The 24,204-nt window shown below is 37.6% G+C and overlaps 1 protein-coding gene across 1 annotated transcript; it reads right to left on the reverse strand.

Moving 5' to 3' along the window:
* Window positions 1–23,843, reverse strand: LOC148849738 (TLR4 regulator/MIR-interacting MSAP protein). The gene is made up of 9 exons (XM_088944066.1): window positions 23,510–23,843; window positions 22,541–22,567; window positions 22,227–22,306; window positions 14,994–15,066; window positions 14,446–14,503; window positions 1,524–1,575; window positions 1,379–1,403; window positions 1,178–1,269; window positions 1–271 (listed from the first exon to the last, which is right to left on the reverse strand). Exons 1-9 carry the CDS (start codon window positions 23,627–23,629, stop codon window positions 214–216), a joined length of 585 nt encoding a protein of 194 aa, XP_088800192.1. The 5' UTR covers window positions 23,630–23,843; the 3' UTR covers window positions 1–213.
* Window positions 23,844–24,204: the final 361 nt, after the last annotated feature.

Below are 24,204 nucleotides of genomic sequence, written 5' to 3' on the forward strand. Positions count from 1 at the left end.
TTTGGTGTCATATAAAATGGCATCAAGAAGTTGCCAATTTTTTTATGATAAAATGGGATACTCCTTGTCCAGATTATAACTTAAGGCAATACAAAAATTGAAGGGAAACAAAACTTTGGTGTTACAAAAGTAAAATAAAGTGTAATTTGCTTACATCTCATACTCCTGGAATGCAACATCAAAAGAATGCTATTAATTTTGTTAAGATTGTGTTCAGAGATCTCTTTCCGATCCCTCATCATCCTCGTCATCTTCTGCCAGATGAGAACCACTGTACAGCACCAGTTAAGTGAGAACTGATAAGTAAATAAAATAGGGTAAAATCGAAAAACCTCCCCTAAAGGCTCTGACAATCATAAAACCTCCCCTAAAGGCTCTGACAATCATAAAACCTCCCCTAAAGGCTCTGACAATCATAAAGACCTCCCCTATAGTTTCATTTTAATAAATATCTCCCCTGGACTTTTGAGAAACTGGACAAAAATCTCCCTTCCATCACCTTCCTGGAAAACGTTAGACTGATGCACCAGTTTCTTCCAAATACCCATTCTACCCTTTCATAAATTATTTTACATACAAAATGACTAAAATAACACTATTTTAACTTGACAAAAACCTCCGATCAACTTCTAACATTTTTGTTGGGTTAAAACATGGTTATTTCAGTATTTTTGTATGTAAAATAGTTTTTAAAAGGGTAGAATGGGTATTTGGAAAAAATGGTGCATCTGTCTAACATTTTCCATCTAGAAAGGTGACCAAAGGAAGGTTTTGTTGAGTTTTTCAAAAGTTCCGGGGAGGTATTTGTTACAATGAAACTATAGGGGAGGTTTTTATGATTGTCAGAAACTTTAGGGGAGGTTTTTGTATTTTATCCAATAAAATAATCAGTTTGAGATTACACCATCTACACCACCCACAAAAAGAAGTAACCTGTTGCGAGTTGAAGGGGCATTTTCTTAGTAAATGATAAAGGACTTGAGGGTCCATAACTTAACAATGGGTACAGACTGAATTAGAGTGGAATGGCAGAACAGGATTCATGAAACCGGTCAACAAAGCTTAGCTGAGTTGAGCTTTAGATCATACCATGAAAGCTTAAATTGATAATCCTTTATCCTAAATTTGTTGCTTGTTTAGCAATATGATATAGGTTTAAGATTGGATGTGATCTTACCTTGTTTGACTGCAGTGCTTGCTGAGATCTTGGCATAGAACCTTGCTTACGTCTCCTACTTTAACAGATCCTTTTCTTATCAACTCTGCAAACTGCAAAGGATTATCAAGCCAGTGGAGTTAATTCATTCCACTAAACAGATTTTATAAAACAGAGCAAGTCCATATTAAATATGTAAACAACTAATAATAAGAAACTGACCTCATCTTCTGTTTCTTCAAGTAACCTGTTAATTAAATCAAAAAATTTCAGGTCAAGTAATTCATGGTAACATACAGCATAATGAACAAACCGAAGCCTCCACATTAGGTAATACAAGCATTATAGATGAGCATAATTGTCTTACCTCCCACAATAAGAGGATATATCTTTAGTATATGCCCGTGCTTCTTGTTTATCTATCATCACATCAAACACACCTTTCAGTACACACCTGTACATTTTATAGTTTCAATTGACAGCAGAATAGTATGTACATCATACAGACATGGCTTTACAACAGAAAATTTCAGGAACATATAGTGTAGCTGAATCAAAGAAACAATGCCAAAAATCCTGACATCAAGATTAAAGCAAATACAACCTCCCTTCTAGTGTAATACATCTTTCTGCTTAGGAAGTATCGGTTCCTCGGGTGTTGGAGATCCTCTAGAAATCTAAATGTGAATAACGAATAAGAAAATGAGAGGAAAAGAGAAATAGAAGAGAGAAGAAGAAAACTCCAAAATTGCAAGAAAACTCCCAATATATCTGATATTACAATAAAGTCAGTAACTATATATTGTCTTCCTAAAATATCCCCATTCCTCATTCAAACTGAATACTACAACACTCTTCCTCAATCTAGAACCAGCTACCTTACACAAAGAAATAATGTAATCTTGGTGGCAATGCTCTAGAATTCCTCTCAAACAAGGCAACTTTAAGATTCTAGCATGGTAGTAACCAAGTCTTACACCCCACACAAACAGGGATTCAATCAGTTTGATTACACTCCTGACAGCACTTTTGGCTCTTATCCATAGTGAGAAAAGTTTTGAACTGATTAAATGGTGGCTCACGACTCTTACCCAAGACAACCAATCATCAAGTCCACCTCAGTACATTTTATATTACCAACTTAACAAAGATCAAATCATCATCATCATCCATGCCTTATCCCAATTATATGGGGTCGACTACATGGATCCCGTTTAACCAATCCGTTATATTTAAAGTCATGTCCACTGTTAAATTATTAGTGTTTAAATCATTTCTTACTAATTCTTGCCATGTCCTTTTTGGTCAAGCCCCATCCACTGTTAAATTATTAGCTCTTCTAGTCCCATCCTCTTGTAACAAATCACTTCTATTTGGCGCTGTTGGTGGTCTTTATACATGTGACCAAACCATCTTTGTATACTCTCTCTCATTTTATCACCTATTGGAGATACTCATAGGTTCCTACAAATGACTCCAATCCTGCTCCTATCCTTTCTAGTTTTTCCACTCATCCATCTTAGCATTCGCAACATTCATTTTCTGGACATGTTTTATAGAATTTTTTATAGAAAACACAGAAAATCATTCATTCGTTGAAATTTCAAAAAGAGAAGATTACAGCAAGTGAAAAAAAATCAAAATCCATTCCAGAACAGATCCAACAACCGTATCACCCCTCTGTTTTGCCCAACCTGCTCTAATTCTTTGCATGACATCCTCCTCAATCTCTCCCTTGTTATGAATTATTGAACCAAGGTACCAGAAATGGTCACATTGAGTTTATGTCTTGGTCTCTAATCCCAAGTCTACCCTGATTTTTTTTTTTTTTTGATCAATAACACTTTCGTTAACTCATCAATAGAAAAATTACATTAGGAAGATAAACACACTTATCTTCCAAGAACAACAAAGAGCCTCAAGAAAAGGAAAAAAAGAAAGAAAACACACTATTATTACTAAATTTACATGCCATATTCATTGCTTTAGTCCTACTTATTTTAAAATTTCTTGTTTCTAAGGCATTTGTTCATAAGCTTAATTTTGCATTTAATCCTTTCATTAGTTTCATCAATTGAAACAATGTCATCTACAAACAACATGCACCATGGAACTTCTTGCTAAGTATGTTTAGTCAATTCGTTTATGATCAAGGCAAATAAGTAGCAGCTAAGTGCTGAACCTTGGCGAACCCACTGTAAATGTAAAAATCTGAAGTCTTTTTTTGGTTAACAATAGAATTTATTAAAAAGAAAATCTGGATACAATCCTGAAGGCAGGTGTTAGGACAACCACCCCCCCCCCCCAAGCCCAACATCCCCTACTACTGTCCTACATCAACACAACAAAATAAAAAACAGAAAGACAATCCAAAAATGCACAACCACCGCATCATCACGCAACAAATACTACTAGACATAGATCAATCTTCCACCCCACCAAATTCTTCTATGCCTCCACCCTCATCCCAAATTTCTCCCCCTAAGGCTTCAGAAGCCTTTCTCATATTCTCCTCCTTTCTCTTTCTTTCAAGCTGTTCAAAAGTTCTCCTGGAAAAGCTTTCTCCTCCTAGGAAAAACAGTCCCAAAGCCTTGCCGACTTCTACCTCCCAATCAACTAGAGTATTCACATACACACTTCCTTTCTTCATTTCCTTTTGCTCTGGCAACAATTTACTAGAGGCCTCATCTACATCAGTTCCATCCAATGTTTTAAAACACGGAGGCATGAGGTGTAGTTAGTAGTTCAGAACGTAAGATGCGTAAGCCTCCCGAACACAAGGAGGTTTGTGCCTCCTTAAGAGGAGTGAGATGAGGAGGAACGGGGAGAGAAAGAAGACGGAGGATCTCATTTTTCTTTATTTTTAATAAAAAAATTTTATATTAAAAAGAACGAAGATGAATAGCACTAGTTGAAAGAGGAGGAGGTGGCATACACCTCTAGCACGCCTCATTAAAAAAGCGTATGAGGCGTACACCTCAGAGGTGTCAATGCCTTTAACATGCGCCTTAGGGCATTTTTGGGGTGCCTCGCCTCATGCCTCCAAGCATACGCCTCCCACGCCTTTTAAAGCATTGGTTCCATCCTTGCGTGTAGACCCTGAACAATTAGTCTTTTTCAACTTTTCCCATTGAGGAGCCACAACCACCAGAGTAATCATCTTACCAGCCCCTACAAAAGACGGAGTACATTCCAGACTAGGATTCACAAGATTCCAAGTTTGGAATTTTGCTCCCCTCCTTTTATAAATTCTTTTATACTTGTTGGTCGGCCTTGCTCCCACCAGACCATCTTTCAACCTATAGAAAAAACCTTTGTGACATGAACTGCATTGAGCTTGCTTGAAGCTTTGGGCTTCCTAGGAATCCCCCCAAGACATCACCACTTTTGACCAAATTAGACTATTTACTCTTTTTGCCCAAATCAACTTCAGCCTTCCAACAATCACTTCGAAAACCATGTAATCAGAACCATTTAAGTCATTCACCTTCTCACTCTCACCTTCTTTAAGGCTACCTCTTATGTCCTTGTCACCTCCTACCTAGAGGTGTAAATCAAGCCTTGCTGCTCGTGGCCCGACACGGCCAGGCCCGACTTTGGACCGGCTTGGAACGACCCGACTCGATGGCACGCGGGCCATGCCAGGCCCGACACGATGGTCCAAGCTATGCTAGGCCTGGGGTTCGAAGTCCATGGACCAGCACAGCCCGCGGGCCCATAGTAGGCCACGCTCGAACCTCCTGAGAACTAGTCGTTGGGGAACCCCCCCCCCCAACGGCTAGTTTCAACTTTTTGGGAAATTATTACAGAAATACCCCCAATAGCTATAAACAACTATATAGGGGGGTATTTATGTATTTTGGTTATGAGGGGAGAAAAAGTGACACAAATGCCCTCCAACGGCTATATAACTAGTTTGGGGGCATTTTGGTAAAGTGATAAATAACTTTACAATGACCAAAATACCCCTCCCAACAACTAAAAAATGGCTAGTTTTTAGGGTATTTTAGTCAATTGAATTATTTTCAATTCCTATAAATAGCCCTATCCTCCACCATTCTCATCACACCAATTCAACAATTCTCTTAATCTCTTCTCTAGTTCTCATACTCTCTCAAATTTCAATCTCCCAATCTCTCAAATTCTTAATCTCTCATACATTCTCTGAAATCTGATTGACTGATTCTCCAATTCTCAACTTTATTGAAGTTTCAAAAAAAAGAAGGCTTGCTCAACCAGCTCAAGTATTTCAAGTTAGCAATTTGGGAGGCTTGATCTCTTGAAGTTGAAAGGCTTCAACCGTTGAAATCAAGTTGGGATTTCAAACCAACAATCCGGGTAAGTCCAATTAAATTAATTTTTATTCTTTTTGAATTTAAAAAAAAATGGTTGGCTCCTCCCGAAACCAATTCCCCAACATGTTCAATGCCGACGATATTTAGTCGTGCCATGATAGTGTTAGCACCGATATGGATGCTATTGATATTGATGGAATTTCCACCCCAAGTACTGATACTAGGGAAAGAAAAAGAGGGCCTCTATGTTGATTAGCCTGGTTTGGAAAATATTTAAAATAGAGGACGTTGAGGGGAAGGGAAAAAGAGTTGTTTGCCAAAAATGTAGGAAAGACATTAGCTATTGTAGCAGGGGTGGTACTGGCCATTTGAGCAGACATTTGCCCACCCATGAGAAGGGAGAGAAACAACACAAACAAAAATTGGGCGAGGGGTTTTGGTACATTTAAATATTCTCAAGAAAAAATGAGGCAAGAATTAGCAAAATACATTGTGCATGCTAAACAACCATTTTTGTTAGCCTAGGATACTAAACTTGAAAAATGGTTACATAATTCTGTAAATCCACAGTTTAGCCTGGTTGAGTGAACATTCAAAAAATTATCTAGTTCTCGCCGCCATGGCACGTGATCTACTAACCCCTCTGGTGTCTATCCATTGGAGTCTTGTTTTAGTGCAGGTACTGGGGTGTTGAACGACAAGAAAAGTTGTATGAATGATGAAAGTTTAGAGAAGTGCATTTGCTTTAAAGATTGGTTGGATGCTAAAGACATATTACAAGACAATGGAGGGCATGACACTACACCTGATATTTCACTTGAAGTAGATGATGAAAATCATGAACAATAGGAGAAAATAAAAAAAACGATGAAGTCAATATTTTTTGTATGCCGATTCAATAGTTTTATGCAGTGATTTAAAAGGCGTGCCTCGCCTAGGTCCTAAGCGCAGCCCTTTCAAAAGGCACACGCTCGGTGCTCTAGGCGTGTGCCTTGCACCTCAGCCTAGGGGCGTGGACTTGTTTGGGCTTGCCTCGAAGGCCGTGGCACAAAGGCGGTCCATAGAATCAGGAATGTAATATGTTTTACATTACATTAGCTACTTGAAGTAATGCAATTGAGTGAAAAAAGATATTAGAGGTTTTACATGCTTGAAAATGTTTTATATGTTTGATTTTATTTTTAAATTCTCATTTGAATATGCTTTACATCTTATGTTTATGTATTTTACTTTTAGATAATAGGTTTTTTAAAACATTATTTTAAATTTGAAGTTTATATTTTTTATTAATATTATGTTTAATATTTTTTTGAATTTTCTGACTTTTTATTTTTTAGCTTTTTTTTTTGTATTTTTGCACCTTGCTTCAAAGAGACACACGCCTCGCCTTGTGCTTCAGGCACAAATTGACCCCTACGCCTTGCGCTTTTAACAATGTAATTTTGTATTTTCAATTTGTAACTATATTGTGTTTTTTATATTTTATTAATTTATTCCATTTTCCAATTTTCATATATCATTCATCCAAGTATCCAACCATTGTATGCTTTGTAATTTGTATCATTCAAATTTAAATGAAATAAAATTCCTATTTTCTTCCAATTTGTTATTCCATTCTTATTTGGTTAAGTATTTCTTTCATTTATTTGTCAGATTCCTCATTTCTTATTTTTTCAAATAGTTCCCAAAGGAAAGTTAAATATTTTTGTTTTACTTAACAAATAAATAAAAAATGTCAAAAAAAAACAAAAAACAAAGAAAAAGTAAAAAACCAATTTGGCCCAATTCGGTCCACGCCTAAGGCCCGGCCCAGTTTCGCAGCACAGCACAGGCCCCCACGGGCTTGGGCCATGGGCCATGCCAAGCCAACCCCCAAAATTATCCTTGGGGAGGGCGACACAGCCCACACTTTGTGTGGGCTGCCCATTTTACACCTCTACTCCTACCTCCCAATTCTTGGTCTCTTTGTTTGCCCCCTTTTTTGTTGCTTCCACCCTAAGCTCACCCTCATTCCCTTCTCTTGACTCCCTCTCCGAGAGTCTATTTGTGTACTCGGTAGCGGGATCACTACTCTCCTATCTCAAATCAGAGAAAGAAGCAACAAGTTTCTAACCTTGCGAATCTTCAACAGGAACAAGGAGGACTCTTGTTGTTGCCTCCCCTAGCTTGCCATTGAAGAGTTGCCTCAAAGTCGCATCACCTGCACTAGTCTCCCAAAATCTTTTAAATAATTGACAACTGAAAACTTACCTTTAGGAAACAATAGCCCCTTTAATATTTCATTGGCACTACCCATAGACAATAACAAATATGGGCTAACCACGTAGGCCCCATTTCTTCTTGGCTCCAAATTCAATCTCAAAAAGGGGCAAATAGCCTTTTCAGGAACAACACTCGTTTTAAAGCCTCCTCCTATCAGGTGTCCCTCCTCAACTAATGCCCCTTCATTTTATACCCCCACAATTCCTTTTTTAACCTTCCCACCTCTCTAAAATCTCCCCTTTCTCCTCTACATGACTCTCCAACTCCCTATCTCTTCGCCTCCCAACACCACCTTCTTCCTCCGGACTCCTCCTGGTAACCTGCAACTATAGCTCCCCCTTTTCCTCCTCGTGACAATCAAAGTCCTGGATTCTATTCAGCAATTACCAGTTTACCACTAAGTCCTCCTCAAGCCAGTGAAGTGGTATGCAGCCTTCGATAACCACCCTTAGGTTGTACCACTCCCCAGCCTTCTAATCCATCTGAAGTCTCTCCCATTCTACCCCAACACAACCCAAGTAACTATGTCCTTTCGGTTTGTAATACTAATGCATGCTCTTTGTCCTATGTGCCAAATACAAATCCCAGTCCAGAGGTTGCTACCCATGAAGGAGGGGAAGGGGCATGAGATAGCAGTAGAGACAGGGAGTGTCAAGAGGGTGAGATAGGAAATGAGGAAGAAGCAAAAGGAAGTAAAAGAATTCTGGAAATCCTTGAGTGCCTGTTAAAGGACGTAGTGGTGAATAATCAACAGAAGGAAGGGCCAGAGGGAGTTAGGATAGAAGGAATTAAGGAGAAAGGAGACAAAGTTGGGGAAACAGAACAAGAAGAGAGGAATAGAAAGCTAGAAGAAAGAGAGTTGACTAGTGAGGATTCCGTGGCAACTTTTGTACAGAAGTTGGGGTGTAAAGTGAAAGATCCAAATGACCTAAAAATGTTTTTACAAAAAAAGGGAGAAGAAACTAAGGTTAAAAGGAAAAAATGAGTGAAGTTGAAAGGTTGATGAAGGATGTGGAGGAGACAGAAGCTTTAGTGTTAAAGGGGAAAGGAAGAAAGGGAATAAGTGAGGGTAAGAGGAGCAAGGGGTCAAGACCACAGCTAGATGAAGATTATAAGCTGAAATGTTAGAGGGCTAGGAAGTGCTAGGAAGTGCTAGGAAGAGAGCAGTAATCAAAGAGGCCATCAGGAAAATAGACCCAGATGTAGTACTTTTGCAAGAGATCAAAAGAGCAAATTTTGACATTAAGTGGGTAAGAAGTGTATGGAGAGGTAGGGGGAAAACATGTGGCTCGGAAACCCGGGTTTCATTAAGGAGTTCAAAAAATGGTGGTTAGGGAGTAATCCAACAATGAAATGGAGTGGAACGCGGTTTCATAAAAACTCCAATATCTGAAAGGTAGAATCAAGGAGTGAAATCTGTTAGAGTTTGGGAGACAAGAGGAAAGGAAGCAAATGGTGACTGCACAAATTGAGGCCTTGGATAGTAAGGGAGGGGTTGTTTCACAGAAGAGGATAAGGAGCAAAGATGGAATTTGCGTAGACAATTAGAGGATTGTCCTCTTCAAGAGGAAATAAGTTGGAGACTCAAGGTTTAAGTGGTTGAAAGAGGGGGATAGAAATACCAAGTTTTTTCATGCAGTGGCAAGTGGAAGAACGGGAAGGAATTAAATCTCAAGTCTGGAGATTGAAGGGGCAATAATCTCCAATCAAATAGTAATTGCAGGGGCCTTTGCAGATCATTTTAGGTCTATTTTTAGAAGACCCCTAAACAAAAGGGTGTGGCTTGAAGGATTGGAATGGCCAACACTGGAACCAGAGGATAGGGAATGGCTAGAAAGGAAATTTGAATTGGAAAAGATAAAGGAAGCAGTGTTTTATATGGACAGATCAAAGGCACCAGGTCCTGATGGTTATACGATGGCTTTTTATCAGGATTGTCGGGAGATACTAAAAGAGGACCTAAGGCTAGTGTTTGATGAATTTTATTCTAGAGGAGTGATAAACCTGAGGCTAAATTCCACATTCATTGCCTTGGTTCCCAAGAAAAGGAATGCAAACCACCCAAGGGACTATGGGTCGATCAGCCTAGTTAACAGCCTCTATAAGATCATCACTAAGGTACTATCCATTAGAACTAGGAAAGTTCTCCCAGCAATCATAGCAGACAACCAAGGAGATTTTGTGAAAGGGAGGCAGATAACAGATCAAATACTTATAGCAAATGAGAGTTTGGAGGAGTTCAAGAGATCCAAGAAAAAAGAGGTGGTATGCAAATTGGATTTGGAAAAGGCTTACGACATGGTGGATTAGTCTTTCCTGATGGAGGTGATGGTCAATTTTTGGTTCGAAGACAGGTGGTGTAAGTGGGTGATGGGCTGTATCAAAAAATGCCATTACTCCATATTGGTAAATGGGACAGTGGTAGATTTCTTTCCAGCTTTAAGAGGGATAAGACAAGGAGATCCCCTTTCCCCTTCTTTATTCACGATGGTTGCAGAAGTTTTGGGGAGACTAATTTCTAGAGCAGACTCCAAGGACTTAATAAGATGTTGGAGAGTTGGAAGGGAGAATATGCCACTTACACATATGCAATTTACAGATGACACAATACTCTTTTGTGAAGGAGGGGACCTTAATAGGATAAGAAACCTGAAGCTCACTATACAACTCTTCGAACAAATGTCAAACCTTAAGGTGAATTTTGAGAAGAGTTGTTTAGTTGGGGTCAATATGGGGGAGGGGGAGACATCGGAGTGTGCAAACATTTTGGAGTGTGCAGTTTCTGATTGGCCTTTGAACTTACCTTGGTTTGCCATTGGGAGATAGCCCTCAGAAAGATGAGTTTTGGGTTCCGGTTGTGGAGAGGTTTGAAAAGATACTAGCAACTTGGAAAAAGAATTGTTTGTCTCTTGGTGGGAGAATCACTTTAATTAGGTCTACATTAGCTAACCTTCCTGTCTACTTTTTATCAATCTTTAAGATTCCAGTTAAGGTGGCTAGCAGATTAGAAAAACAAATGAGAGATTTTCTCTAGGAGCTGGGGGAGGAGAAGGACCATAAGGTTAGGTAGGAGATGGTTTGTAGGAGCAAGAGGGAGGGAGGATTAGGGATTGGTAATATAAGAAATAGGAATTTGGCACTACTAGGGAAATGGTTGTGGAGATTTTCTTTGGATAAGGATAAATTATGGGTGAAGATAGTGGGCAGTATTCACGGGGTTGTAGACAATGGATGGGATTCTGGGGTTCCAGCAAGGACTACAAGAGCAGCACCATGGAAAGCTATTCAAGCTATTTTGCCATTGTTCTCTCCATGGATCAGGTATGAAGGCAATCTCATCAATTCTGGGAACATATCTGGATTGGGGATTCTCCCTTAAAAGACCAATTCCCGAGTCTTTTCACTCTTTCCACTTTTAAATATGAACCAATTTCCTCCTTCCTTGTTCCTTCTAACTCAACTTCTAGGTTCAGTTGGAACTTGGGCTTTAGAAGGGAAATCAGGGACATAGAGTTTGATTGTATTTTATTCTTGTTATCCATTCTTGAAAGGGTCTTCTTAGAGCCAACAAAGGTAGACAGTAGAATTTGGACACTTACCCCCTCGGGTTCTTTCACATGTGCTTCTTTCTTTAAAGCCCCAATACAATCTTCTTCTTTGGGTTTGTCCTTCCCTGTTAAAGAGGTGTGGTGTCTTTCTATACCTCCTTAGGTTGGGAGTTTCTATCGGGAAGCCTTTCTGGAAAGAGTTAATACAATTGATTTACTTCAAAGAAAAAGACCCAATAGTTGTTTGTGTCCTCCTGAACACAAGGAGGCGTAAGCCTCCTTAAGAGGAGGGGGGTTAGGAGGAGGATGAAGAGGAATGGGGGATCTCATTTTTTCTTTATTTTTAATAAAAATATTTTATATTAAGAAGAATAAAGATGCATAACATTAGTTGAAAGGGGGGCAAACCACTTTCTTTCCCCTTATCTTTTCTTCCCTTCCCTTTCCTTTTCTTTTTCTCTTTTTTTCTTCTCTTTCTTTTTCTTTCCCTTCCCTTTCTTTTCCTTTCCTTTTTTTTTCTTTTTTCTTTTTTTTTTCATGAAAAAAGTACAAGGGGCGTAAGCCTCAAGACGTTTTGGGAGCGCCTCGCCTGGAGGTGCGCCTCCAGGCATACACCTCCCACACCTTTTAAACACTAGTGCGAAGTTTATTCAGTTCCATGCCAAGTTGGCCAACAGAAAGGGCCAAGATTATGTGGAGATGCATGAGGACTGCAGTTTGTTGGACTGTTTGGGAGGAGAGAAACTCACGGATCTTCTTAGAAAAGGAGAGAAGATTGGAAGTAATATTGGAGGTCATCCATATTAGGGTGATACATTGGCTGAAAACTTTGGCATTGTTTGCAGAATTCTCAATAGATGAGATGCTAAAAAACTGGAAGGAAATTGCAGAATTAGCTTCAGCTAAGAAGGCATCAAATTCTTGTTGGATTCCTCCATCTCATGGTTTTATTAAACTGAATTTTGATGGCAGCAGTATGGCTAATCCAGGGCCATCTGGAATAGGGGGAACAATAAGAGATGAACATGGGAATCTGTTAGCTATGTTTTCAGGACCAATAAAGGAAGGAGATTCCTTGAGGGCTGAGATACTTACAGCTCTTGAAGGGGTACAAAGAATCAAGGAGATGCAATTTAGTAAGCTGATCATAGAAGGAGAATCTGAAGTTGTGGTGAACTGGTTAAAAGAGGATAACTCTAGGATATGGAATTACAGCAATGAAAAGAGAAAATTTAAGTGGTTAACTAAGGATATTGAAATTCAGTACAAATAGGTAAAGAGAAGTGCAAACTCACTGGCAGATGGTCTAGCTAGGCAAGGGGTGAACAGAAACTCTTTATGCCGTATTGTAATTGTATTTTGGTGCTCAGTGATTGTTCTAGGGAGTTAACATTGTTTAGTCCCCTTGATTTGTAATTTTCTCAATCTTAATTAATACATTTCTTAGTTATTGATAAAAAAAATTAGTGTTTTATTAATGGCTGTTATCCCCTCATACATATCCTTAATTAGATCTATACACCTATTTTGAACCCATTTTTTTGCAAGACCCACCATATTATTTCTCTAGGAACTCTACCATAAACCTTGTCTAGATCAATGAACACCATATGAAGATCTTTTTTCTTCTCTTTGAACTTTTCTATCTATCATCTCAGAAGAATATAGCTTTCATGGTTGATCTCCCTGTCATAAAGCCAAAATGGTTCTCTGATACATTTGTTTCAAGTTGTAATCTTTGTCCAATTATTCTCTTCCAAAGTTTCATAGTGTGGCTCATGAGTTTAATCCCTTGATAGTTATTACAACATTGTATATCACCTTAACAAAGATCAAATCACAAATATAATGATTCAGATAACACTCTACTAGAGACGTTAACATATCAAATACCCCAATGACAGATAAGAACTAAAAATAAATGGCCCTTAAACATGACAAGATCTTCCCCTAGTCTACCCTATATTGGATCAATAGCTAATCCAATATGGTGCCCACTGAAAAGGGGACTCACGAAAACTCAACTTTGATGAAACTTGTATTGGTAATCCAGGACCTTCAGGCATAGGAGGTGTGCTCAGAGATGAGAGAGGTAATGTTATGGCACTCTATTCAGGACCAGTTGGGGAAGGAGACTCCCCTAGAGAAGTAGTCTTGGCTGTGATGGAAGGAATACAAAGAGCAAGTCTGCTAAACATCAGAAAATTAGTTATTGAAGGAGATACCAAACTGGTGGTGAGTTGGTTGCAGTGCATTGAAAGGAGACTCCTCTAGAGCAGAGGTGTTGGCTGTTATGGAAGAAATACAAAGAGCAAGTCTGTTAAACATCAGAAATTAGTTATTGAAGGAGATTCCAAGCTGGTGGTGAGTTGGTTGCAGTGCATTGATCAGAGAATGTGGATTTTTAGCTCTCTAAAAAAGAAATTCAAATAGATAACAAAAGATATGGAAGTAAAGGTCTAATGGGTAAGCGGTCTGCTAAATAAGAGTTAGTTTCTAGAAGACAGCTGCAACCCAACACACAGTGGATAAGAGATTACCCATAAAGGGACATGTATAAACTAGAGAAAAAGACTCCAAAGGCCCTGGAAACTTCATGAAACCAAACCACCCACTCTAGAATGATACAAGAAGATTAAAAATACTGGTTCGCCGTAGAAGATTCCATCTATAATGTTGAACATAAAATCATGGTTCTTGATATTTGGGAAAAGCTTCAAGACACCTTTCTTGCACCAACTAACCTTTAATTAGCTTTGCATAAATCATCTAAAACCAACCAAACTATAATGATTTGATCAGTTTTTTAATAATCCACCACTTAACAAACAATAAGCCAGGAATTCACACCTGAAAGCACTCCAAGGATAACCCCAAAAGAAATTGATGCCAAAATGAAGAGGAAGAAGAGGTGGGCGCTTGCTCCTTGCTTTACAAAATTTTGTTGTTACTTCCTACCTCTCTAAGTGATCAAACAAAGCATGAGTACAACTTAGAAAACAACCCCTAGGTTCCAATGACCAAAGATCAAGATTGAATAATCTACGGTTTTTCTTAAAAATGTTGAGATCTGTTAATTTAACATGACTAAAACAAGAGAACAACGAATACCTAAACTGGTATCATGTGATCTGTACAAGTTAAAAAAAGAACTTTAAGTGAAACCAATCATGCGATCTCATACCAATAGTAAGGTTGTCCCAATCATCCACCTTGACCCATTCCATTCTAGTTGAATCCAACTGCAAAATAAATAAATAAATATTACATACCAGTTGCATTCAAGATCACCTTGTGCATAGGTGCCAATGCCATTACATTCTCTCTTTTGTTCGAACAATTACTAATTAGACCAGTATCAAATGCTCGAAAAGATGAACATCCTATGCACAGAGAAAGTTGATTCAAATAAAAATCTTGGGATCTGTGTTACTAATGTAATAAAGTCAACAATAAGTTGATATCAGATTCATACAGAGATGAATACTTTTTGCATCAGTTCAAACAATTTAAACCATACACTTCATGTCATTACTGATTCAAAAAAGTATTACAGTTTCCCTACTACAAAAAAAGAAAGAAAATTTATCTTTTTTCTGGTCAGTAAGAAAACAAAAAAGAATTTTCTTAAGTTGGAGGCATAAAATATGCATCTCTGCTTAAAAGAACAAAGCAAAAAGTAAAAATACAATCAAATAGTTCAAAGAAAATCAACTTATAGAGGAAAATTACCTTCTTAAGGGTGTAATCTTGCATCTTCTCACAAAGCCCATCTAGAAGTTCAACAACTCTCAGTTCGCTAACTCTGTTCAAAAAAAAAAAAAAAAACAGTGGTCAAGCCTGACCATTTAAAAAACGATTACATGGTAGCAAATATTCAACATAAATATGACCATGATACCAACAGATTTCAGCTTCCAAATTTGACAGAAGCAACAGACAACAATGTGTGAAAGGAAAATAGTCCATCAGCTTTAGGTAAAGTTTGTGGCTTGAGACTTCACCCACTGACTTACCTACTCAACAATAGCTACTAACCACCTTACCTGCAACTCCCCCTCCCTCAAAGCAAATTAAAAAATAAAGAAATTTGGCAACCCTAGCAGCTGTACTCTTCCTCCACATTAATGGGTAGTTCTTTTCGTAAGTTTCCTTACACATGAAGATTGAAGAGTAGATTTATATATGTGGTTCATAAGTTTTGTCTCCAAAAAGTTTCATATACCTCTGGTAGTCACCCTAACTCTTCCCAACTAACCAAAAATGACTTCAGCCAAGGTTAAATTGAGCGCCTCTGAGTGGGCCCAATTTATTCTTTGGGTCAGCTTGGCTTCAATTTTTTTTAAATGTGGATGTGTGACACGAGGTGTTTAATTACCCTGAGGCATGAGGTGTCATTCAGAACGCAAGAGGTGTAAGCCTCCCGAGCACAAGGAGGAGGAGGAGGAAGGAATTCTTATTCTTTCTTCTTGGTGAAAGATGTCTTATATTAAGAAGAATGAGGATATATAACGCTCGCTGAAAGGGCATACACCTCATGCAAAAAGTGTTTGAGGCATAAACCTCAGAGACATCAATGCCTTGGGGCATTTTGAGTGTGCCTTGAGGACTTGCATAACCCAACCCACTAGACTTGCATTCTATGAAGAAACATCCACACTAAAACACCAAAAAAGAAAGAAAGAAAAGGACTGGACAAGCATAAACAAGAAAAGATTAACGCTGAACCTGCCTCTTATCTCTGAAAAACTTGCTTTTCAGAGGTAAGAGACATTTGGGTTCATGTCATAAGGGTTGATCTGAATGCTAATTTCAGATCTGAAATGGTAAGAGGTCGCCTAGCTACTTAACACGGCCAGAGGCAATTCAGAGCTGGGAAAATGTCTGAAATGTCCTCATATGATGTTCAAAATTACAAAAATTGCCTCTCTTAACCCAAATCCAAGCCCTAATTCAACTACCTCCTCGACTTCTCCAATGCTGACAACTCTACCAGCAACAATTTCCAAGTAAAAACAATGCAATTTTTTTGTTTTTTAGTTTTTCCATTTCTCACTTCGTTGAACCGATTTATCTTGTTGATGTTAGGCGATTTCCGGTTACTCTCACCTCATTTTCATAGAACTAGTGACATCTACTTATGACATCAACGATGGTTCCTTGAGGAAGGTTCATCCAGCAACCAATTCCCCTACATTTTGGTTTTCTTTTTTTTTCTTTTTTTTGTCCTGTTTTGTTGTTATACACAGTGTTTTAAAAACTGACCCGGAGGCCGAACCGTTTTTTGCCTCAAAGTTACAGGTCACCAGTTCGATCAGCCAGGTCGAACAATTCAGACCATGCCACATCAGCGTACAAATGCATATTTTATCAATAAAAAATGTATAATCATGTTTTAGATAGGATATATCTATTATTTTATATTTAATTTATGTTTTCAATTTCAGTTTTTTTATTTATTTTTTATTTACAAAATACTAAAAATTGCGATTTGATCTCAGCATTGGTTGTTTTAGGTTTTTTATAAATTCAGCATACACTGTGTTTGATTTCATTAATATTAGTTGTTTTAGAAATTGCTATTTTGACTTGTTCGACCTCAATGCATTAGATGGTTGGATGAACTCTTCCCTTTGGAAACACAAGGCTTTGTAACAGTGTTAAAATGGTAAAATCCACCATTTTCAGATGTTGAAGGACTGATCCATCTCAAGCAACCTTATTTGTTAAGAGCCTCTGAAAAGTAGAAAAGCATATATACTTCTTTTCAAACATCATAGCTGAATAAGGGCAAATTTCTTAAACTACCCCTAAGGTTTAGGAAATTAACTAACTCTATCCTTACTATTTCAGTATTGTCTTAAAGTACCCCTACTATTTCTAACAATTGTCTAAAACCTCCACTACTGTTAACTTTCCATCACACTCGACCACATACGACATCACGTGACCAATTTTTTTCAAATTTTCCAAAAACACCCTTTGGAACATCTCTCTCTCTCTCTCGCTCTCTCTCTCTCTCTCTCTCTCTCTCTCTCTCTCTCTCTCTCTCTCTCTCTCTCACACACACACACACACACACTCTCTTTCTCTCTCTCTCTCCTCACCTCCTTCCCACACAGCGGACTACCAACGAAGCCATTGACATTGTTGCAACCTTAGGTGATGGTTCTTCTCTCTCATCTCTATCTCTAGTTCTCCCCCGATCTCTCTCTCTTTCTTGTCGGAAATAGAGCATTCTCTCTCTCTCTCCAACAGGGGTTTAGCACAACTATCATCGGAGATACAGCCTCGGTTTTGGCGGGTGAAATACAGAGTATTGACACAACACCCTTCCTACAGTACAGACCTAAGAGTTTCGGGATTCTCTTTCTCTTCAATAGCTCAAATAGAGCAGTAGTCTCTTCACCTCCTTTCCGTCTTCTCTTCCTACTACTACCCTTATTTTTACTAATTCCCTTTCTTTCTGCTCTTCACCATACCAAACTACTTGGTCGAATCTGAAGTCAAGAAGGACAATTTCAACTTCTGTTTTGCTTTTCTTTTGTCAAAAGTTTTACGAGGAAGAATTTGAGCTAATCTATTTGATTTTTTTGGTAATTCATTGTGAATATTTTTTCTGAATTGTTTCTTTTCTCCATTATTTTTATCAGAATCTCTGGTGGATTTTGGTTTATTTAATCACCTCTAAGTGAACTTAAGTCCATTTTCCATTTGATCCTTGTCTTTGAACTTCTAATTCCTTTTTCTTTTTCTATCTCTCGAGTTATTATTTGGGGTGATGAGTTTTTGGTGTAAAGGGATGGTGGGCTCAAGGCATAATTTCCTTCACGGATGAGCACAGCGGCATCAAGAGTCGATTTCGACGGAAATGGAGAGCATGCCTTCTCTGGCATCAATCACCTTGTTAAGAGTTCTAGTGGTCAAAAATCTTGATTTATAAGAAAAGATGAAGAGATCTTACCTTCATTGACAGTTTGTAGCATCAAAGAACAATAAACAAGCCCAAAAATCAAGGTCTCCCTTTGCTATTCAAAGAAAGAATCAAAGAAAAAACACGTCAAAGAAGTTAACCTGGTCACTTTTTCAAATTGGGGAGCCAACTGATTATAAGCTGAACGCCGATGCCAGTTACAGGTCCCGCAATCGCAACTAGGGTTTGCATCGGACCAGGGCTGGAGCCAATGAGCGAGCAGAGGCAGGGAGACCGATCAGACTGGGGTTATGTACAATTGGGGTTTCACAGCTACGAGAGAGAGAGAGAGAGAGAACAGGCCGAGAGATTCAGCTCAGCCCGACTCAAATCCCCCCCCCTTGCAGTCGCCTGATTCAACTTGCCCCCTCACTATTTGGCACCCATCGTAAGGGCAAAAAAGACTGTGTCTCCATTACGATTTAATAATGGCAACAATTCTCAAAAACAGTAGGGGTACTTTAAGGCAATACTGAAACAGTAGGGGTAGAGTTAGTCAGTAATATTAGTTGTTTGAGAAGTTATTTTGACTTGTTCGACCTCAACACATTAGATGGTTGGATGAATTCTTCCCTTTGGAAACACATGGCTCTGTAACAGTGTTAAAATGGTAAAATCCACCATTTTCAGATGTTGAAGAACTGATCCATCTCAAACAACCTTACTTGTTAAGAGCCTCTGAAAAGTAGAAAAGCATATATACTTTTTTTCAAACTTCAGAGCTGAATAATAGCTTTTATATTTTTCAGACTTCAGCGTTATCAAACGACACCAAAATTGTTAGTTTGTTACTCAAGTATTGATCACATTGTTGCACATTAAAAGTTTAAATATAACAAAAAAATAGAAACTTGCAATTTAATACAATACTACTGCTCAAAAAAAAATAGAAACTTAAATATAAGGAACATAAAAGGGATAAAAAGTTAACAAATATTGAATAAGTAACTTTATGAGAGATTCCAAATCTCTGGACTGAAAATGAGGTTCTGATTTCTGAAGCATGTGTGACAGCTTGTTAGAAGTATTTTAGAACTAGAGGATTAAGACTTGATCCACTAGGGAAGGGGTCTTGCCTAGTTGGATGGCTTCTTACCCTGAAGAAACTCTGGGCCACTGGTAAAATAAAAGCCCCAAACAAACATCTTGATATAACAAGAGAATGCAATGCCGACCTAGTTTAGATTGTATTGGAACTTGGAAGACAACACCGGTTACTCTTCTTTTCTTTTGAGACATATCGAAACAGTAACAATTGGGAAATGAATGGAACACTATTCAAATGGACTTATCAAAGTAAATTGCTGGGTAGAAATAACACCAAAACTAAGATAGTTGACCTTCTGTTTTGGGTCCTCCTTTTGGCCCCTTTGTTTTTTCATTGTACATAAGCTATATATGTAAGGATATTTTCTGCCTGTTTCATTTAATACAACCATTAATTTATTTTTTTCACTAGAAAAAGGTCAAAAGGGACCAAAGAAGATTATGATGGCTATCTTATTACAACATTTAAATACCACAAGAGTATAAAAATCAATCAAGTCGACAGATCTAGAGAAAATATTCTATAAGATTGCTAAGTCCTTAATTTTTCTAGACTAGAGCATGTTATTAAGCTACACCCAATCACAGCTTAACAGAGAGAGGAGGGGCTTTCTTTCCAACATGATCTTTTAAGCCCAACCAATCCTATGGGTGGGATGAAACAATTTAGGAAAGAAAGGAGCTTGCAGCCTAGTTTAGTGAACAGTAGGCCCAAGTTAATTGGACCTTATTTGTAATGCAATAAGCATTTAATGGGCCTACAGTAGAGCCCATTTAAATGGACAGCAAGCCCTAAAAAATTAAATTTATGTTAATTAATAATTTGTGAGGTGTTCCACTTATTTATAAAGGGGATGCCACTTATCTTATTCTAACAAGAGGGCTATTTCCCCTCCTTTAGCTACTTGAAGTGAGGAGACACATGTCACCCTAGGAAGGAAGAGTTTTCTTCCCCTCCTTTTTTTTGATAATTAGTTTTTTTTTTCCTCCTTAACCCATTTTAAGTGGGGTAACACTTAGCACCCTAAGAAGAGAGGGGTGGGGAGTTACTTATCCACTTCACTCCTCAATATAAGCCCCTCTCCTACAAAGAGAGGGGCCTAATGCCATTTTGTTGGCTAATACTAATTTATCTGCAAGATTTCTAGCATTAAGAAATCTGCAGCTGATAGTTTGGCTAAATCTGGTACACAGGGATTTTTTTTGTACAGTGATAGAAATATGCCTTTGTAACCTGTGTGTAGCCTGATTGTACATTATCTCATGTAGGGGTGAGCATTATTTGGTCAAAACTGAAAATTTCAGTTTCAATTTTTCGGATTTGTAAAATTTCGGTTTCGGTTTTCAGGTTTAGAAATTCGGCTAACCGAACTGTATTATCTATAATATATATATTAACATATAATATGTATAAAATATATTATGTATTAAAATATATCAATTATTATATACATTGTATAATATATATTAAAATAAACACTATAATATATATAGTGTTGAAATTCAGTTTTAACCAAAAAAACCAAAAAAAATGAACCGAAAATTTCGGTTTTTCATTTAAAATTTTGGTTTTAAAAATTACGGCTTATTCAGTTCGGTTTTTGATCGAATGAACCGTTTCTCACCCCTAATCTCATTTACTCTCTGTTTTCTCAATCAAGTTAACCTCTTTTCTCAAAAGAAAGAAGTAGGAAGAGAAGAGAAGAGAAGAAGATCGGTGTGAAGAGCATTAAAAAGAAGAAGAAGAAGAAGAAGAAGAAGAAAAGGAAGGTAGGGAATCTTGTTTTCTTCCTACACCCCTTCACTATGATATTCTTTGTGCCTCCTACATGAGATGGAGGACTATATTCTTTCTATTCCTCTCACTCATTTCTTTCTTCCCTTGTTTTTTTCTTTCTTTTCTTCCTTGTCTCAAATTGAAACACATGTAAGGAGAGAACCATCTACAACCTTGTCTACGAAACTTGGTTGATTATGGATCCTTATTCCATCTTAACCCATAAAATCACTATCTAACATGTCAGGAGACAACTATCTACAGCCTTGCCCATGAAACTTGACAAATTTTGGTTCCTTACTTTATTTTGACCCCAGAAATTATGACTTTGAGTGAAAGAAGAAATTGTCTACGGCCTAGTTTAGAAAACTTGGCTGATTATGGTTCCTCACACCATAATAATGCACACCATATTACCTATTTGCTTGTTATGCCTAAAAAGTTTATTTATTTATGTTTGTTGGTTTTCTCTCAAACAAAGAGGGAGTATAGACCAAAATTTTCAATATAAATTTTGTAGAAAAATGCTATTTACTTTATTCATTTGTACTTCTAAATCAAAATTAAGAGGTTTTCTCTGCCCCTAGCAGATATGTAATTAAGGGAACATCTACATGATTTCCTAAATGGGAGTTACCCAAATATAAAAAAAAAAAAAAAAAAAAAAAAAAAAAACAATTATTAGTCTAATTGGGTGAATTATGTTATGTGAGAAATTACACTAAAAAAAAAATCCACTAACAAAGATTGACTATTTAAGTTCCAAACTATATGCTTATGTGCAAAGAAGATTAAGATGGTTTGGTCACGTGTAGAGAAGACATCATTGACAGAAACCATAACTCTACAAGAAGTGATTTCTTGCAAGTTGAAGGGGCTAGAAGGGATAGGAGTAGATCAAAAAGGACACGGGTCAAAGTAGTAAGAAATTATTTAAGTGCTCATAGTTTAACAATGGATATGACATTAAGCATAACGGAATGGAAAAACACAATACATGTAGCCAACCCCATAAAGTTGGGATAAGGCCATGATGATGATGATGATGATGATGATGATGAGTCATATTTATGCCTAAATTTTTTATAATTGCCTGCAGAAGTCCATGAAGATGTAAGAAATGTATGGTAAGATTGGAATCTGATGAGTGGAGATTTCGAGGATGTACCTGTAGTCGATTACCTTTCCTCTACGTTGACCTTTGGAATCCAAACGATGTCTCATATCCAAATGATTTCTTGGTTTCTCCTGGAACAGAAATGTTAAATAACAAAATCATTGAATACAGAGAAAGGTTAAAATAAATAAAAATGTAACAGGACAAAAGTTGGACATGTTTAAAGTTTAACAACTCCGGGCAGTTTGAATCTTGTCAGGACAAAGGTAACATGTGTTTAAGATATATGCAGTGACATATGCAATATTCAGACAAGTAATAATTAATCTAAAAGAAAACAGAAAAGAGAAGGATGAAATCCTTACATTAGAAAGACCAATCTCTAGCTCTTCCTGCAAGTAATTCAAAATAACAGTCAGACCCAGATTCAGCTGATAACAACTTATAATTAAGCCAAGACTAAACTCAAAATACTCCAAAATTGCATGTCAATTTTTAGAATGACGCCATTAATAAAATCTTATTATTAAATATGCAAAAGATAATAATAAATCTACAAAAGATTTACGACACATGTCACACATCCATTGCAAAATTGCACGCGACATCCAATGCAGAATAGCAGAGAACAAACAAGTTAGTGTTGTGGGTATCTAATATGCCATTGCAATACATTAATCCATCAAAGAATAATCTTCCAAATTTTTTTATTTAAATTTGTATCATGATCTTAAAGCAGCTGCACCCCAATCATGGTCCCTCAAAATTTTAAAAGGAGATCAGGATACGATACAGAAATAAGGGGGGATGTCCCAACTTATTTTTCCAAGAAAGGGACGCAACAGAATTATCTTGAGGCAGTTTATAGGTAGAAGCATTTTATGTCGCGGAAACGCTAATAACTCATGATGAAACAGTAGTATTAATTCAAAACCAGAAAAATCTAGAAACCCAATTCGAACTCAATTAATTAACCAACTCAAAATAGAGCAAGTTCATGGTAAAAACTAAAGACAAAAAATAGTTTATTTCTTTATAATGGATTGGAAGAACTTGCGAATGAAAAGACCATTAACCAATTAAGAGAAAAATACTCAGTTCGCCTTTGTATCCATCATTCAACAAATTAAAAACTTAACAAGGGTTCAACAGACAACAAACAACAAACATCAAGAGTTTCATACAACCCATTACAGTAAAACGATCCGAAAGCCATTTTATCTTGGTAGAAGATCTGAAAGGTGAAATTTAGAATAGTCGGGGAACAGTTGAAGTCCAACTGAACGATGTAATGTAAGAACAATTTCGAATAGAAAGAAGAAAGAAATCATTACCGCAACTGCATTACAAGCTGCACATTTATCATCGATGCAAGCAACCGAGACAAAAATGGCGAATATCGTGACGACCCACAGCAAATACGCCATTGCACCCTTGTTTTCTCCTTTCTCCATCTTTTCTCTCCCGCTCGGGTCTCGCACCCGCGGCCTGCCTGAATTGATTTGATTAATTGAAGGCGTCTTGCGGTTGCGTGCTGCAGGCTCAAAACTCAATTAGTAGAGTCGGGCTCCACAAAGAGCAGGACAGCTCTATTACGACACGTGGCACGGTATTATTGGAAAATAAGAGAACACTTTCCACGTGGAAGAACAAAGAGCAAAGAAACACGTGTAACCTTTCCACGCTCCTATCACTTAAAAGGCTACGCTGTTTGGGAACTGTCCGTACTTTTCCGTATTTTTTTCTATCAAATCAAATACAACCAAAAGATAAAACCAACCTCACGTTCATTTTGACTTTTATCTTTACAATCAATGGTTTCTTTTTTAGATGTGTGGTATAAGATGGATTTGTAAGTCGTAGAAGAAAACAAACCCCTGTATATGGATAGCATTTTACTTATGGTAGACCCCACCTAGAAGATACTTGAGGCAATAGATCAGCCTGCCCTGACATCACAACAATGGGCCCACGAATTGCTTTGATTTCCGGAGAGCCTTCAACCGTTGATACATTTGAACTTGGTGCT

Source organism: Nelumbo lutea, chromosome 5 (genome assembly GCF_056320005.1).
Source record: "Nelumbo lutea isolate HS-2025 chromosome 5, American lotus-T2T, whole genome shotgun sequence".
Lineage (NCBI taxonomy): Eukaryota > Viridiplantae > Streptophyta > Magnoliopsida > Proteales > Nelumbonaceae > Nelumbo > Nelumbo lutea.

Bases quoted from the DNA above. Each gene is read 5' to 3' on its own strand.
- LOC148849738 (XM_088944066.1), bottom strand. From the start codon at position 23,629: ATGGAGAAAGGAGAAAACAAGGGTGCAATGGCGTATTTGCTGTGGGTC. The intron at 1,576-14,445 runs GTATGAGATCGC...ATGTGATGATAG, and splicing joins TTGGGACAACCTTACTATTG to ATAAACAAGAAGCACGGGCA. The intron at 272-1,177 runs GTAAGATCACAT...GGTGCTGTACAG, and splicing joins AAGCACTGCAGTCAAACAAG to TGGTTCTCATCTGGCAGAAG.